Source organism: Convolutriloba macropyga, chromosome 12 (genome assembly GCF_964194025.1).
Source record: "Convolutriloba macropyga chromosome 12, txConMacr16.3, whole genome shotgun sequence".
Lineage (NCBI taxonomy): Eukaryota > Metazoa > Xenacoelomorpha > Acoela > Convolutidae > Convolutriloba > Convolutriloba macropyga.
The window spans coordinates 56,807,836-56,826,831 of record NC_134479.1 but is presented as its reverse complement, the minus strand read 5'-3'; the positions used below and the strand labels follow the sequence as shown (position 1 = coordinate 56,826,831).

General features: G+C 35.8%; 1 protein-coding gene across 1 annotated transcript; it reads left to right on the top strand.

The window, feature by feature from the left end:
• Positions 1-856: 856 nt before the first annotated feature.
• On the top strand, positions 857-18,780 carry LOC142350301 (uncharacterized). The gene is made up of 4 exons (XM_075402111.1): positions 857-1,234; positions 4,810-5,168; positions 11,027-11,266; positions 18,452-18,780. The coding sequence occupies exons 1-4, from the start codon at positions 857-859 to the stop codon at positions 18,579-18,581; spliced, it is 1,107 nt and encodes a 368-aa protein (XP_075258226.1). The 3' UTR covers positions 18,582-18,780.
• The last annotated feature ends 216 nt before the right edge of the window (positions 18,781-18,996 follow it).

Sequence of the window (18,996 nt, the reverse complement as noted above, 5' to 3'; positions counted from 1 at the left end):
TTGGTGAAGCTCTGAATATTGAGAGGTGACTTTGGTATCTTTCTGTTTTTCCTTTGATAGTGTCCTTGATAATCTGGAGAGTTGGAATCTCGTTGAACAAAGTTTTTCAATGACGTCTGCGGCTCCTTTTCGGTGGCAGTAGACTATATCACTAATGAATACTGGGATTTTTGTAACACAGTAATAAGTTCGTCAGCGTTTAGCGCTTGTCTCGGATCTGACGGGTGCTTTGTGATCGAGTTGTTAATAACGTCGTGCCATAAAATAATTGTTTCACCACCCGGGATTTCACCTAGACGGTTCTGTACTACTTTGAGTTTCGCTTGGCTTCCAGGATGTAGGTTGAGGCCCGGGTCCGCAATAATATTTTTCAAATAATTGTCGGTTTGTAACTTGGGACCACTTCCTCAATGAATGATGTAAACTGCTGGCTCCAAGAATAAATACCATAACAGATTACAACAAAATTTCAGAGGCCACAACTGCTGCCTCGCAGATCATCGATAACTGAAATCACACTAATTAATAAGTCCAGAGAATCGTCCATTGGATTGTCCTGCGCGGCTTAAGAGCAAAACCCTATTCTATTATTCTTTCAAAATTTGTTTCGTGTTAGAAAAAAGGCAGTAAGCCCCAGAGATTAGCCTCTTAAGTTGCAGAAGCTGTTGTTGAAGAAGGGAGGCTGTTGGTTTAACTTACGAAATGCTCTATGAAGACGTAGTGCTGGGAGGGCCTCTGGACCAGCCAATATTCACCCATTGTTGGGGAGGAGCATTTCTTAATTTAATCTGGTTTTTGAAAAGACCTTCACTTCTAGTACTGCTGTAGTGTGATGTCAATTGTTTTTTTTTCAGAAATGAGTGGGTCACCAGAATGTTCTATTTGCGCAGAAGAGTTGGACGATCCTCGAGCTCTTCCCTGTGGTCACTCTTTTTGCGGTCCACACAAAAGTTGTCTCACAATGCTGAAGCAGACAAATGGCGCTATCAAATGTGCTCTATGCAACGAGCTGCACCATCTCGATATCAGCAGCTTAAAACCGCTCTTCGGAATACGCGAGTTTTTACAGCATTCCGGGAAACCTTGTCCGAAATCGCCAAAACCTGCGGCTTTCTCTCGATGTCCGACCCATCCATCATCACCTGTCTTATTTTGGTGTGTGCAATGCTCCGAGAAGATTTGCCAGACCTGTTTTGAAACACAGCACGACGGTCATGCAATGAAAAGCTATAAGGTACACCATCTACGTTTTGCGTTCAGCCTTTTCATCTTTGTGTATTGATCTGTTCAGAGAATTTATTCATTATAAATTTAATCAGTAACTACTGGTGTATACAGAGGGATTTCTGATCATAACGGTTTTTTGATGGCTTTGCCCTACGCTATTGCTGATGTCAAGTGAAATTTCTATCTCTGTGTGCTTGCAATTAGAACTTCACGGTGACTTGCCCTTCATGTTCCAAAGGGTTGCTACTCACGTGAGGAAAAAAAACGAATATCGTGATTCCTTTGCAGAAATCTTAATTGATTTGTTTTGTTATGTCGAGTATTGCCTCTTTCAAAACCGACCATTTTGGTTCTGTATTGTATATCGGAGTAAGCGTTGGAAAGTAAAAGACCTTCATATTAAAAAGATTCGGTAGAAAGTATGATAAAATCTTGTTTTGCAAATCATTGTCAGATAGGCCATGGTTCAAAGTATATGATGAATGTTTAAATGCCAATGCGATGTTATATGTTTGATTATCTTCTATCAAGTGCAGTGGAAAAGCAAGCACCCCTTAAGAAGGTATTTTTAAAAAGAACCTCAAAACTGTCAAGGGAAACGAGGTTTGACGAGGAGTGCAAAATGTCAGAGTGTGAGATTTTTTGTTTGAATTCATGGCCAGAAAATTCGTCACTATACAATAAGCTTCGAAACAGACGGTCCAATATATTGAAAGAAAACAGAAGTTCTCCTGGAACTGTTTCCTCTCCCTTAGTACTGCTAAAGATCGTTAGTACTGCTTTATCAATAATGTTAGGGCGAACAATAAGCAAACTGTAAATATTACTGCAGTAAAAAAGTTCTTTCGGTGATATGATTGTTCGCGACAAAAATTGAAGTATTCTGAAACCTAGTGCAGTATTTTGGTAAAAATGGAGAAGCACCATGTTTTAATGTTAGCGACGCATCATTTAATTTTTGGTCGATATCAGAAAAAGATTGTTTTGATATTATCAGAGAGCTAAATGCCAACAAGCTCACTGGTTTTTTTAAAGTACCCACTTGTGCTATTATTTACAGTAAGCAAATTTTAATCCCACCTGATTTTTATTATAAATCAATGCCTTGATGACTGTGTTTTTCCTATGATGCTCAAAAGTGCTATCAGAACACCAATCTATAAAAAATGACATCATGGACCCTGTAAACTGTCGTCCTATGTCGATACTTCGTTTTCTAAAAGTTTAGAAAAAAGCTTGCACAAGCAAATCAAAAGTTATATTGAGAGGAGGAAATTACTATCGCTGCTTCAATTTGGATTTCGACGTGTGGTATCAGCACAAGATGCTATTCTACTTTTCATTGAATCAGTCCAACACGAAATTCATAATGGTAATATTGTTCATGCTATTTTGTCCCTTTTGTCAAACGCTTTCGACACCAAATCATTTTGAGAAAATTACAGCTTTTCAATTTCTGCATTACAGGTCATAAAATGCTTTCTTACGGATCATATACAAGTTTGTGTTGATAGATTGGTGTCAAATTGGGTTGAGCTACAGCAAGGTGTTCCTCAGGGGACATTTTTCTTTTCATGGTATATATAAATGACCTCCCAGAGCAAGTAAGTGAAACTGGTAAGCTTTTGCGGCTTTTTGTTTATTGTTTGTAGTCACAAAACCCCAATGTTGCTTTAAAATTTTGCAGGAAAACATTAAAAGTTTGGAAACTTGCTTTTGTTTCAATGGGTTAAACTTGAATGCCAAAAAGCTGAGTTTGTTGCGTTCTCGCGCAAGATTGATAACAGGCTCAACGATTCTGAGACTGTAGTTGTAGGAACAGCAATAGTAAAAAAATCAAAGTGTAAATATTTAGGTGTCACCATAGATAGTCACCTTCGTTTTCAATTACATATGAAAAAGGTTATTAAGAATATGGTTGCTGGTATTAAACCTATTGAAACTCTGCAACAATGATTTCCCACCACTGTATTACTCAATTTTTTTCTACGCAATTGTCATTAGTCATTTAGAGTACTCTGCTTTATGTCTCTTTCAAATCAGTTCAGCTTTGGTGCTCTCTTTGGAGAGCGATGAATTGGGCTTTGAAGTGTGTATTTTTTCATTCTATTATCAAGTCGTCAAATGAATGAAGGAAACGTAAAAATGTAATCGGTTTAAGATAGCTGGTCGAGTTGAAAACTTTAACGTACTACTTCCAATGCATTAGAATATGAAGAGCCTTTCAACAAGAGCTTAAATTACCTACGGCCAGCTGTAGGATTATCAAGCGCACTAACCAAATAATTTTTGTAGGGAATTTTTCATCTGTTTCATCCTCTTCTAGATCTTTCTTTAGTCGTATTGTTGAATTGGAACTCACTACCATTGTACCTGCGAGATACAAATGTAAGTTTACTGGCATTCAGAAGTCGATTGAAAAAAATTTTGATAGCCGAGTCAACAGTAGTTCCTATCCAACAAGCTAGCACGTGGAGTGATTTCAGCTTCAAATGAGCTGTGGCCAGTTATACTTAAATAAAAAACTATTCGTGTTTCTACATAAATCATTTACACTTATTATATATTTAGCGACAGCTAGCCCTCTACAATAATATAGTGTTCTCTCTCTCTATTGATCTCAACTCAGTAACCAACATTCTTAGCGAACCATCATAAACTTTGGCGGACTATCGTGTGCTGACTGCGTAACAAATTTTATACAAAAGCACGAGACTTACAACTTTCAAAGTAAGCAATTACAAGTTCATCTAAAGAGAAAACTGTATCGGATGCCTTAAGCTTCCTATAACAACGAAGAGCACATTGGCAGAAACCAAAGACGAGAATCCGTTCTTATATATCTCGAAGACTAACAAAAGCAAAGAACCGTCCCGGTTATCAGGAAACCTCATTTTATGCCCAAGTGTCGCAAAAAGTGGAAAAATTTTGTATAGTTCACTTTCTTGCTCTTTTCTGTGTGCAAAGATTTTGATGAGGTGCATTGATGTCCTCGAGATATGAATCAATTGGGTCCAGGAAAGGCGGAGTTACCGTCTTGTCAATTTATGTGTTTAGAATCACCATCATCCAGTCAGTAAGAGCAGAGAAAAAGGTCGCTTTGCGATCTTTGTAGTTTTGGTCAAAGTGTTCAATTTCGCTGATTGAGGTAGTTTGATCTCGGCCCTCAAAAATTTTGATTGTTAACCGTATTAAATGGATTGCAAAATGCAAGAGTTGACGTGGATAGGCGAAATAGCTGCGTATAAAGAGTTGTGCGTCAATGCATCGTGCGTGGTCAAATTGTTGTTGTTTTTTTTGATAGCATCTGCAAATCCCTGAAGAATAGAAAATTTTTTAGTTAATTCAAAGCTATTGAAAAACAATTATTTATATTCCAGCTATTTTGAAATAGGCAGCTCATTTTATTGCTCATCTTTTAAGATTAACTGAATCAAACAGCCATTTTAATAAATCTTGTTGCTATTTAAAGCAACGTTCCAACCGTTTCGTCAATGCTCGTTCTAATCTTTTCTCATGATCAATTATTGTTAAGATTGATTCAACCTGATAGCCATGTTAAAGAGAACTTCCTGTTTACAGGTGCACCTTCAAAGTTCTGTGAACAACAAGCTGAAGGAAATTGGCGCTCAAAAGGAATCTTTCGTAGAGAACATGAACAAACGAATCGAAAGTATTCAAGATCAGATTACAGCCCTCGACAGCAAAATCAAAGCTTACGAAAACCGAAAAATCGTCCTTGAAAAGGAAATCGAAAAGCTGGATTTGTTCAGGCTCAACGAGGCCAAAATTCGGTCATTTGCCAAAGGGACGTCACTTGACATTGAGTTACCGATTCTTGACAGTTTCTTGAATTTGCCCTTGGAATTGGTTGGAGCAGAAGCGTATACTGGGCTTAATACAAATGGTCTTACGATTTGTGCTGAATTTGCTGGTTTCAGGTAATTACTGCTTTTCTGTTGTAAATTGACGCATTTTGATATGATACAATCTTTTTAATTGCTCAAACAAAATTTGAAGCAATGATTGTAAATGCGTTAGCTTTTATGCAAGATTTTTATTTGACCGTTTAAATTTTAGAGCATTATTTCAATTTGTTTCCGCGATTGACTTTTATGAGTTTTTCACGCTTTACTTGAGTGACCAAAGTTGAATTTAGAAATTAAGTCTGTTGCTAAAATAAAAGGGGATTGTAAGCGGTCTGATTTTAAAGAGGGTAAAGCTGAGTGGTGAATAACTCTGATTGCTATCATTGAGGTTGATGGTTTGAACTCCTCCATGGTCGGAGATTTTTGCATCCATTAAAGTTTCTCTAGGCTCTGAGTTAAATTGTCGTTTGAGAGCAATTCGTCCGACTGAAATAGAATTGTCGACGCATTTTTATAGCTGCGAACCCGTAAGCTGCGCGCAACTATATTGCAGCGTTCTGGTTTTTAACAATTTGAAGAATTTGATTTGCATTGCATGCCTTTTTTAAGGAACTGTTCGCACATTTTAGCGATTTTTGAAGTTAAGTTAGAGTGGTGATTTTAATTACACCAAAACAGGAAATTGAACGAAAAAACGAGTGATTTTGTGGCGTGAATTTGTTTCTCTCCAGTTCTAAAGTGGACTTATGAAACAGTATTTGAATAAATTTTTATCGCATGCGGTAATTTGACTTCTTAACTGTTTAACTGCTCTCAAACGAAATTTGTAGCAATTATTAATAGCCGCCCTCATCTTCTCAGCCGGCTATTATAGCGCTCCTTTTTACAATTCAAAGAATTTGAATTGTATTGGGGCGCTGTCTTTTTTTTTAAGATCTGTTCACACATTTTCATGATTTTTGAAGTCAAATTGGAGTAGTGATTTTGGTCACGCCGAAACAGGTGATTTTGGTCCGCTCTAATTTTAAAGTAGAGTGAGAAAACGGTGTTTGAACAAAAATTCGGTTTCTCGGTAGTGGTTAATTTCACTCTGATTTTTACTGTTTTTTCGATTTTTTGGATCGGATTTTTTTCTAAATAGCTTTTCCAATCCATTCACAGCTCATTCTGGACCTAGTTTTTTGTTAGAATCAAAGTTACATATCTCACTAGTGGTTTTTTGTTCTCCCTAGCAGCATTTTAACATTGATTTTCTGTTTTTTTTTGTTTTTTCATCTGATTTTTTTTGGAAATGGTTTTTCCAATTCACTCATTGTCCGTTCTAGGTCTAGTTGTTTGTTAAGTTAATGAAAATTCTTTGAATTGTACGTCAAGACTTTTCCTGCTATGTTTTTTTACTTCGTCCAACTTTTTTTCGCTCTACCATTTTGCCGCTTTTTCGACATTTTGCGTGAAATCTTCTTGACTTCTCTAGGCTAGTTTCTCTCTTCTCTCATTCTGCTGAAAGTGAATTTGAACATCAGTTGCTCAGCAAAGCAATTCAAAATGAACAGAGTCAGTATAAAAAATTGAAGTCAGAAATAGAAACGGGATAAACCCATAATGCCCAATTTTAGATGCCCGCTATTTGAACGTCGTTCCTATAAGTCTTAGTTACCATCTCTAAAGCTTATTGGTTACGATAGCAGCCCCTGTAGCCTCTCTCTAAGAAACAGAAGTATGTTTAACTACGAAATACCATCAAAATAAATCGGACTTAAAAAAATGTTTTTGTACAAAAATCTTTTTTTTTCAATATTTCTTTCAATCCCAATCATGCTTATTGGAATCAACGGCGGCTATTTTCCGGCAATCTGCTGGGTATGTTATTAGTCCTGTGGGTCTTTTTTGTGCGATTTTTTGCTTGACCGATTTTTCGTCTGACGCTTTTGACTTTTCGTCCTCAAAAACGTGATAAACAGGTAGCGCCCAGCGGGCATTAAGTGCTCTTAGAGCCTCCACCGCCCCCGTCAGCCCCCAGTGCACTCCCCCCCGTGGCTAGCTACTGACGAAGCCAACCGCTCGCCGGTCGTTTGAGAGCAATTCGCTCGACGTTAGACGGTTATGTTTTTTTGTTTTTTTCGGAGTTTTTCAGCAAATGTTTTTCAAAGTCGTTTGCAAGTCAATTTTGGGCGGTTTTTTGGTGTTAACAATAAAATATCTTTGAATTGTTGCAGGAATCGTCCTGATGCTTTTTTTGTTCGTCGTCTGACTTCTTTCGTTTTAAATTTGGCCCTACAGCAAAGCTGAAATTTTTCTGAATCACATCTTCCGCTCCATAGTCAAATTTTCTGAATTTCTTCTTCTGCTCCATAGTAAAATTTATTTAGTCATTTGTAGGATTAGACTTTGATCATACGTGACTTTACTTACATCACTTTACTTACATGAAATGGCTTTTGGTTTTTAAAATTTTGCAATAGCCGCAAAGCGATTGCTGGGGCTATTTTTGACCTTCTCTTTTTTTTACAATCCAAAGAGTTTGAATTGTATTGGCGTGCTGTCTTTTGTAAAATCTTTTCCTTTTTCCACCTTTACTTGACAATGAGAAATGAAAATCAATGGGAAATCAAATTAAGAAAAAGTACGGAGCGAAAATTGAGAATTCATAAGGCATGACTTTTTTGGTGCTATTAAGTGAAGTAATAGAATGGTGCTTAAACAGATTTTCGGTTTCTGAGAGCATTTTTTTCCCGTGCGGCAATTTGACTTCTGTTTTCGCTGTTTTTATCCTCTTCATTCTGAATACTTAAGTTGAAATCCTTAAGCTGAAGGCGTTCGAAGTTAAAAGGAGTTAAGGGCGACAAGTGTGTTGTAATAATGCATATTTTCACACCGTTTAACCCCTCAAATATCAATGTACTTCAAAGACTTGGCGCTATTTATCTTCATTAAATGATATTTTGTCTTTTTATCGTTCTTTTTGTTTTTTTTTCGTCTCATCAATGATAGGTTTCAATGGTTCTACTGAGGCAGGTTGAAATCAATTTACTGATTAGAAATGAAATTAATGATTTTAACGACACTGACACTAACTCTTTTCGAAAAAAACATTACTGATTTTTTGGATTTTTTTATAGTTCGTTTTTGTTGTCATTTAGTCTCATTATGGACAGCTCTAGATGGCTCTCTTATGGATGCCCCTTTAATCACATTAATTGTTTTTTTTTTAACATTAATCAGTTTTCACTACATTACTTGCTTTCAAAAAATAATTGTTTTCCCCGGATTTTTGTGCTTTGTTTTTTTTGTTCTGTCTCTTGAGTTTGTCTAGTGTTTTAATTTCAAAGTTGAGATTTTTTATTACTTTGAAAACGACTTGTTATCGAAAACTATTCGAATTATTTTATTATGACCGTTTTTGTTGTTTTTTTGTTGTCCTGTCATCAAGACTCATTAATGATAGGTCTTATTTGCCCTCCAATTAGATATAATTGGATCTGTGTAATCGTTTAGGCTGAAATCTCATGATTTAATCGGCTTCTTGACCATTTTTCTACTATTTTTGAAATTTTGTTTTTGCCTACTTTTGCTGCTGATTTTGTGGCGTTTGCCCAATTTTTTTTTTATCAAATTAGATCTACTCTTGCTATTTATAGATAGTGCAATAGATGTTGAGGTATTCAGATTTTAGGTGCATGGTTTACTTACTTTGATGCCACTAATTTTAAATGACATTCGTAAAAATCATTTTTTCCAAAAATTTATTTTACTTTTAATTTGTCTGCAGTAGTTTTCAACAAAGCTGGGGTTTGCTCTCATTGTGTAAAAATCTTCTGAAGACGTTTTTGGGAGTAATAGCTTCAATAACACTATTTTTCTGGAAGAATGAATTGAATTTTTCTCGGTTTTTAAAGTGCTTTTTCCCGATTTCTGTGTTTTGTTTACTTTCGTTTTCGTCTTGATAATTGTTTGTTTGTTATTTTATTGAGTTGTTGTTTTGTTGTCCTCAGTTGCTTCAATTCTTTGCATTGTTATTCAGGACTCGTTCTACTATACGACCATTTTTGTTCATTTGTTCATACAATTTCAACTGAGTTCAGTGCGTGGCGTCCTTTTTCACACTTAGCTGAGCGAGATTTTTTTTGTTAATTCGCGTGAATAAGTTTGTTTACATGTGACTTTACTCACTCTCAAAAATTACTTCTTCACTCTGAAATTGACTTTTCTTTACTTCAGTTCAGTGATAAGGTCAAGTGAGTGTGTATCACTTTAATTGAAGGTTTTTTGAGAGCAGCTAATAGAAGCATCACTAAGTTATTCAAAGTTACTCAAAATCTATCATCTCATCATTGAATAAAAAGAATATTTTTTTGGTCTGTATCTTTTACCATCTTTTTGGGCAGATGCACAAGCTGTTGCGGCTATTTTCCGCCAATCTGCCAGCTGTTGTTAAATTTGAGTTAGTTTAAGATCTATGTGGTTCTGAAATCGTATTTGGAATAAAAGTCCCTAATAAAAAGGGTTCTGCAGAGTTGAATAATCCCAAGCCTTGTTAATTTTTTGCCAAATGTTTTTCATTTTGTTTTTAATATCCGGCCTCTTCTCAGCAGACTATTAATGTTTTTTTAAATTCAAGAATTAGATTGAATTGGTGCTCTGTCTTTTTTGTAAGATGTTTCAGACATTTTTCCATGACTATGCGCTTCGAAAACGGGATAAACAGTTGACCAGTGAGCATTAAGCGTTATTGGAGGCCCGTAGTTGGCTCCAAGTGCTCAGAGTGCTGTGATTGCATAGATGGCCCTAACACGAGGGGGAAAGTTCATTTTAAGAGTTTTTGACCTCAAATGAAGCAATTTTGCGTGTTTTTCCCATTTTTTGTTTGATTATTCTTAAATTGACGTTTATCAAAGTTGTTAAAGGCCTTTCGCACGACATAATTGCTTTGTCCATTTTGTGAGCTATGGGTTTTGGTAATGCAAACTTAAAAACGCAAAATGAACACGCAAATTTGTTTCCTGTTTGAAAGTGTCATTTTTGAGTGTTTCGATGCTGAGGGGCAAGAAAAACTCCTCTATCTTCTAGGGTTTGCTAATATGTTACTGCATAGATTTCTAATGGCAATGGAATGGTGTCTATGTTTTTAATATCACGAATTTTAGCAATTTTTTAATAAAATTTGGGTTTTCCGAATGTTCAGAATTATTAAGATCGCTCTTCGTCTTAAGTCTATCGATCTTTGTTGAAGAAAAATATTTAAAATTTTTGTTATTTTTTGAGTTACTCAATTTTTCAGGTCCAGTGACACTTCTTAACGCCCGCAAATGTGTTACTGGACCAATTATTGAGACAAAATGAGTTTTGGCAATATTAATAGCACGAATTTGTCATGAATCTTAGGAATTTGTCGAGAGTCGCGTACCGATTAGATATTTAAGCCAAAGCTTCCAAGTGACTTATAGTCGCACTTGTTTTGAACACGTTGTGCAAGTTTTAAAATCTGTCAGAGTCAAGATCCGGCTTTTTAAAACTTGCACGTGTCTGTTTGGAGAAATTTTCAGAACTTATTGATTTTTTTGTACTTTTCATTGTGGCATCGGTTCGGCTTTTCATCGAATACTTTTTGCTCAAGTGACTTGTATGTAAATCAGCCCTGTTGAAATGAATCACATTTTTAGAAGGGGAAACAATTGGCACACCATACTTGGTATTTTGCTCAAATTATATCTATCTCGCTTTCTAATTAACTATTTGGTTAAAATTAGCAGAAATGCTGTTGTTAAATTTACGCCTTTCTCAATTTACGCGTTTTACGAAAATTTCAAGAACAGATTATCTACAGTTTTGACCTAAACTTTGTCGCTATCTCTGCGTTGCTATACGTTTTGTTTATTTAAAAAACTGCATATATGTTAATGGAGGCTGATATTTTGAAGCTTCATGTTTAGATCGTGGGTTGCGGGTGAAAGCCATGACTCAGACGGGGTCATACTCTCGAAAGGGTATAAACTGTGGATTCGTGCCAAACGATTCAGAAGTGGGCCTGAGAAATATTTCCTGGGTCTGTTTCTGGGGTGCCAACCGATTGTGGCTGAAGAGAACTGGACTTACAATGTGGAATTTGAGCTGACTCTGGTTAACAGCACTATTTCGAAGAATAAGAAGCTGTCGACATCGCATACATTCAGGTATGTTGTTGGACAGATTATACTCAACTTTTTTTCGCAGGTGGTTATGGTTGATAGCCGTGAAGCACCTGCATTTGTCGTCTGCATCATCTATTTTTTGACCCCAACTGATCGCGTCATAAAAACTGAAGCTGCTATTTTAAGTTTCGTTTAGCGCTCTGTTACTACCCCACTATAAATGATTTGCATACATTTAATGAATTTAAGAATAGGTATTATTTTATATTCAGTAAATCGATGCACTCTAAATGAAGGTCGATAGAGGCCGGTCACTAAAACAGAAAATTTTTGTAGATATCTGTTCTTGAAACGTGTTTTTTTCGTGTAGCGGGACGTTTATTTTTAATAGCCGAATAGCCGAGTCAGCAATTCCAGGCGGCTATTATTGCGCTCCCAATTTTTTTTTACAATTCAAAGAATTTGATTTGTATTGGGGCGCTCTGTTTTTAAGATCTGTTCACACATTTTCATTTTTGAAGTCAAATTGTAGTAGTGATTTTGGTCACGCCGAAACAGGAAGTGGAGCGAAAAAGCGAGTGGTTTTGCGGCAGGATTTTTTTCGCTCTAATTTAAAGTAGAGTGAGAAAACGGTGTTTGAACAAAAAATTCGCTTTCTCGCTAGTGGTTTTTTGTTCACATGCGGCAATTTCACTTAAATGTTTTGTTTTTAATAGCCGCCCTCATCTTCTCAGCCGGCTATTATAGCGCTCCTATTTTTTTTTTTTTTACTTCGTCGAATAAAAAAATGTTTCGCTTTACCTCATTTTGCCGCCTTTTCAACATTTTGCGTGAAATCTTTTTGACTTCTCTAGGCTAGTTTCTCTCTTCTCTCATTCTGCTAAAAGTGATTTTGAACATCAGTTGCTCAGCAAAGCAATTCAAAATGAACAGAGTCGGTATAAAAAATTGAAGTCAGAAATAGAAACGGGATAAACCCATAAAGCCCAATTTTAGATGCCCGCTATTTGAACGTCGTTCCTATAAGTCTTAATTACCATCTCTAATGCTTATTGTTATTGATGGTAGCCCCTGTAGCCTCTCTCTAAGAAACAGAAGTATGTTCAACTACGAAATGCCATCAAAATAAATCGGACTTAAAAAAATGTTTTTGTACAAAAATCTTTTTTTTTTCAATATCTTCTGTTATTTCAATCCCAATCATGCTTATTGGAATCAACGGCGGCTATTTTCCGGCAATCTGCCGGGTATGTTTTGGATTTTTTTTGGGTCGGATTTTTCTTAAATGTTTTTCCAATCCATTCATAGTCCATTCAAGTCGTAGTTTTTTATTTCAACCGAATTTTCATTTCTCGCTAGTGGTTTTTTGTCCACATGCGGCATTTTGATATTGGTTTTCTGTTTTTTTTTAAGAAATGGTTTTCCCGATTCACTAATTGTCCGTTCTAGGTCTAGGTTTTTGTTTAGTCAATGAAAGTCCGTGGAATTGTACGTCAGGACTTGTCCCGCTATGTTTTTTACTTCGTGTAACAGATTTTTGTTTCGTTTTACCCTGACTTCTTGAAATTGCAGTTAAAATTTATGTTCGTGACGTCATTTCTGCTTTTAGGTTAATTACGTGACTTAACTCACCCAAACAAAAGACTTCTGGAACTTTAAATTTTATGAACATTTACTAATTAAAAGTCAATGGTGTGCATCTAAGTTGCCCTAATTCCTGAGTAATAGTCTTGAGTTTAATATCGAATATTTTTAAAAAGCTCCCTTAGGGCTTTTCCTCGTAGAGCAAATGTGTCTCATAAAAATGACAGTCTGATTCTAACCCCAAAAAACTTTAGTGATCTGTTAAAAAGCTGGTGGTCGATCTGTCAATCTTAATTCTTTAGTTGTTTTAATTCATGGTAGGCCACAAGCGTCTATCGCGGGTTTTTTCCGGCCATCTACCGGCTATGCTTCTGTATTTTAAAGCTAGCAAGCTTTTAATGGATTTAGATTAGAAGACTTTTTCTGTTTTGAGGAGAATTAAATTTTTTGTAACTTTACCATGGAAAAATAGCGATTTAACATTTCAAAACTATCATGTCAAAACATGCATTAAATTGGTAAGAGAACCAACCCGATATCTATAGTACATTGTAATGACCTGAATCTGAATTGTTTGCTGAATATCAAGCTTCGAGCATTCCAGCCTAGTAATTGGGAAACACTTTCATGCTCTACACATTTAGTTTCTCTCAAATGAGTTTTGTAGCAATTTTATTAGTCCTGTAGTTTTTTTTGGGTTCCTTCTTTTTAGCTTGAAGGTAAAGCCCGGAGGGCGTTAAGTGGATGAGAAGCTCTCCTAGAGCCTTACGGTTTTCTAGTCTCTAATTATGTGATTCGCTACAATTGTTTTGAGGAAAGAATTTCATGGTGTGAAAGATTGTCTTCAATTTCTCTCGAACGACGTTTCAAGCAATTATTGCAAAACTGTTGGTCTTTTTAATGCAAAAATTTGGCTTGACCGTTTTGATTTTTCGAGTGACTTTTGCGGCCTTGACTTCGTTTTGCCTGGTCTAAATTTCACTCTCATTCACAAGTGTTAGCAGCTGAACTCGTGGCGGCAGTTCACCACTAAATTTCAAATGAAAAGTCTGCCAAAGTGGCGTTTTTTCAATTTAAACCTAATTAATGGTTATAGTGGTATATAATAACCTCTATGGGCGACTCCTTTGTTATTTGAAGCCCCCTTAGTGATCTGCAATAGATCTCTGCTAGTCGTTCAGAGCAATTCTTAGGACGTTAATTGGTTATGTTTAATCTTAAAACTCGAACCCCCTCAGTCACAGTGTCTTAGAGATGAGGTATAAGATGCCGGAAACTGGAGACCAGATTTTGGTTTACGTCTGGTTTCAAATTTAAAAGTAAAAAATCGTTTTCAGAACAAAAGCATTATCTTCAAAATAGAGCAGTTTCAGAAGCTCTTACTTGACACAAAGCGATCCGGTATTTTACTTGATGTAATTGCTCTAGTTTTATAGCAATTTTTTTCAGCTGTAATATTAGATCTCTCGAAAGCTTTTGAACCAAAGCATATCCTTTGATAACAAAAATTGAAAATCAATGCTCATCAACTGATTGAGTCGTTTTGCTCGAAGACTACTTGAAATTTTGGTGAAAAAAATTGGGTTTTTCACATTGCAGCATCAAGTTGAGAATTCATACAACGTATGCCCCCAATCATGGTACACAACATAGAGGGGTTATAAGGGGAAAGACCTGAATACTGATACAAATTGGATTGAACTCGACCAAGGTTTCTCTCACGGAACTGCTCACACATCTCACGATACGCAAATGATACTTGAGGTTTTTTTTACATTGGAGTGAACCTTTATAGGCAAATAGAAGCTGTAAAACTTTTTTATCGATCTTCTGCACAATATCTTGATCACAATAGTCTGTCTAAAAACCACAAAAAAATTACTTCTTTGTCTTTTAAGCGGAATTACCATTTCGCTTTATGAGAAAACGGAAATTAAGATGAACGGCTTCGTCCTATATAGCACTGAATGGCGAAAAGTTGGTTATGAAATGTACTGCCAAATGTTGAAATTTTCCTTAAAATTTTAACAACAAAGAAATGAAAAATCTCGAATATAGAGCGGTCAAAAGGATCAAGCAGGATTTTGAGCGGTTATTGATCCTGTCAACGATACTGCCGACAGGGAAGCCTCGAGACAATGATGTTTTGAATAAAAAATAATAGATATCCCATTTCTGCACATCTTAATGAAAATTGTTTTTCTGTTCCGTTTGACTATTTTGTTGAATTGACACATCGTTTTCAAGGCAAAAATATCTAATTTTAAACTGATTTTGTTAACCTTGGTGACAGTGTAATGAGAGTCACAAAAAATTATAGGCAAATCTTTAATAAAAGTTAAATATATTGTCTCAATGGCCAATAAAATTAAAAGCATTTTCCAATGTAAGTATTTAGTGTCTTACGCCTTCAAAAATTCTGTTCCAGAACGCGTGTCATTGGATTGTTAGCTGTATACTTAACTGGTTCTCTTATATTTAACAATGAGTTAACGAGTGCATGCCACTTTTATTATGCTCATTAGAAAATAAGGTGCTACTCAGCCTTATTAAAGGCCTAGATGGAAATTAGAGGCTTGTATTTATGCAATTAAGTGAAATCAATTTCAGATTCTTTATTAGGAAAGATTGTTAGAAGACCTGCATGATATCTTTAGTTGTCCGCGATGTTTGTAAATATTTGGTGGCATCTCCTAGCTAAGCCTGGACTGGCCGGTCGATAGTGTTCCTTTTAGGATTGCTAGAGTTTCTTATATTATAGCTGCGAAGCTGTAAGCTCAGTGGTTTTTACGACTGGAAGAGGAGTATCGGGTTTTATTTTAACCGTAAGTACTATTCGTTTAGACGGCGTTCTGACCTAAAAGCGAAAAAGAGTAAAATTGCCGTGTGAACTAAAATTTGCTGAGCGAGAGAAGTTTTTTGATCATGTGCTACGATCAGTGAATGACTTTTCGACTTTGAAAAGTGTTTTTTTTCACAGAATGCCGCATATAGATTACCATTATAGGCGTTTTTTCGTCCAATTGGCCCAGTTTTTCTGCTAATAATCTAGTCTTTTGTAGAAGTAGTTTTTAATAGAACCTGTATTAATATGTGAAGCTCTTAAATTGATACCACAGTGTTTTTGAGAGTCTAATAATGCGTGTAAAGTTCCAAATGAGCACATATTTCCCAATTATATTCATTCATTTTTGGCTTCTTTAAAATTAACTTCAATTTTAGATCTTAAAGTGCATCTTTTTTCAAAAATCAGTGCATGTGGCAATCTACCTTTGATATTTCATTAATTGAATGCCTCTTTATAACTTGCGGTATTTTGTTTTATAGAATTGTACACGTGCTTGCCTGATGTTTACTTCTAGCATATATCAGTCCATCATTTTCCCGAGACCTATAGTTCTGATCAGCTCTGCTTTTATGAGTTGTTAAAAATAGTTATTTTAGCCTTTTTCTTAGATTTTGCAATTGATTTCATTCGACATAATTTAAACATTTTGACTAATAGTTACTTTCTACGATTAGTATTGGGTCTTAGTGTCGATTTTAATGTTTTTTGTCTGTATATTCTATTTTTTTGTCTTTTTGGCGGTAAAATTGATTTTTTTTAACTATTTGCTGATTTTTGAAATTTTTGTCCCATTGTATCAATTTATTGAGTTTATTTGAAATTGAATTAAATCCTCGTGCCTGTAGGTTCGTTTTACTACAAAGGATGCAAGCTTCTTTTACTACAACGCTTTCTCTTTCTATGCAATTTGAAAAATGAAATTGAGAAATTAAACTCCATTTTCTTATTTTTAATCTTTAAAACAGATGTTTGAACTCATTAAGGCTTGGCTAATTTTTTGTGGTTGGATGACTAGTTTTAGTAGCATGAAACAGTGGTTTTCGTTTGTATGTGTACTTGTACTAAATGAATAATAAATTGACCTTTTCTAATTTTTCATGTTAATTTTTTTCTGTCAAATTTTCTTTGTTCTTTGACTTAAGACTGTTGTTTTCTATGCATTGATGCGTTCTGCAAGGAGATTAATTATTTGAAAAGGCAGTTCTTTTGAGGATACGACTTCAACTCGTTTGCTGAATTCTTCGTACTATGTTTTTGTTTCGTCGTCTGACGCTCCTTTTTCGTTTTAATTTGTTCACACAGCGAAGTTGAAAAGGTCAAATTTTCTGAATGACTTCTTCCTCTCACCAACGGCATTTGCGCGCGTGACGTTAGGTCTCACTCTCTTAAGTCAAAGTTTTAAAGTCAATTGCGAGATTAGCTTTTGATAATACATGACTTAACTCACTCAAGAAAATGACTCTTGCTTTTTAAAAGTTAATTTTTAACTAGTTTTTGGTTACAGGAACTCGTATGTAAAATAATTGTCCCTATTTAAAAGGCTTCTGCGGACTATTTAAAAGGCTTCGCGGACTATCTAAAAGACTATTTAAAAGACTATTTAAATTTTAACAAGTTTTTTTAAAAATTTTATAGCTGAATATTTTTCACAGCTTTTTGAGCGGCGTCGATATCTTTTTCAACTTTTATACAGATATAAATACGGCACCCAAGTCTTATACGGCACCCAAGTCTATTGCTTTCGCAGCTATTCCGGTCATCTGCCGGCTATGTTTATTTATCTTTTACGATTTTGGCTCAGTGCTGGGTAACGGTGAAAACGTTCTGATTTCTGCTAACTTAAATTCCAATTTATTAATAGCCGCCCTCATCTTCTCAGCCGGCTATTATAGCGCTCCTATTTTTTTTACTTCGTCGAACTTTTTTTTCGCTTTACCCATTTTGCTGCTTTTTCGATATTTTGCGTGAAATCTTTTTGACTTCTCTAGGCTAGCTTCACTCTCCTGTCATTCTGCTCAAAGTCCTTTTAAACAGCAGCTGCTCAGCAAAGCAATTCAAAATGAAGAGAGTCAGTATTTAAAAAAATCAAAGTCAGAAATAGAAACGGGATAAACCCATAAAGCCCATTTTTAGATGCCCGGTACTTGAACTTTGTTCTCATAATTTTTATTTACTATCTATAATGCTTATTGGTATTGATACTAGGCCCTGTAGCCTCTCACTGAGAGATAGGAGTATGTTCAATTACGAAATGACATCAAAAGAAATTGCACTTAAATTCAATTTTTGTTGATATTTTCTGTTCTTTCAATCCCAATAGAGTTATGGGAATCAACGGCGGCTATTTTCCGGCAATCTGCCGGGTATGTTTAATTGCTCTCAAACGAAGTTTGTAGCAATTATATTAGTCCTGTTGGTCTTTTTTTATGAGATTTTTCGCTTGACCGATTTTTCGTCTGACGCTTTCGACTTTTCGTCCTCAAAAACGGGATAAACAGGTAGCGCCCAGCGGGCATTAAGTGCTCTTAGAGCCTTTCAGCTCTGTTTCACAGCTCAAACTTTTTGGAGACTCTCAAACGACCGCTCACCGGTCGTTTGAGAGCAATTCGCCCGACGTTAGTCGGTTATGTTTCATTATTTCTATGCGGAGTCAACTGGAAGGTAGTGCGGTGGTAGTGAGAAGTGATTTTGAAATTTTACTGCGTGCATTTTTTAATTTTATATATCAGCCAAACAAAAGCTGTAAGCTTTTCTTTTAAAGAGTTTAAACTGCGTAAACTTGGTTTCCTGTTAAGAGCTCACGAAGATGACTGGGGCTGGAACTCGTTCATGGACTGGAATCAGGTTCTGAATCCCTCATTCGGATGGATAAACGAGTCGAAGCAAACAGTCATTGCTCAGTGCTGTCTCAAAATGTCAAAATAGTCTTATTGTCCAATCCAAATTAGAATAAACAATTCAATCTTTATCTTAACCTTCTAGAACCTAGTTTATTGCTTACTTTTCAAAACTTTCCCATCTTTTCCCGTATCTGAATTGCATAGCACTGTTATTTGTGACCCCCCAACCCCGCACCTTGTTTTCTTTATTTTGGGGTTTGTGTCGAATCGACAGTGCCAAGAAAATTCTTATTTCTTGGCCCATTAAGGAATGAACATTGGAATCTTTCATCACTGATTTCTTCGAAACTCGTGTCATATTAATTGTAATCGTCACTTCTTGTTTTCATGAATATGTTCAAAGCTATTAGACACGACACAATTGATCCCTGATACCTCTCCTTGGGGGGGGGGGGGGAAGGATCGTAACAACGTCACAATCCCAGCCGCTTATTTATTAT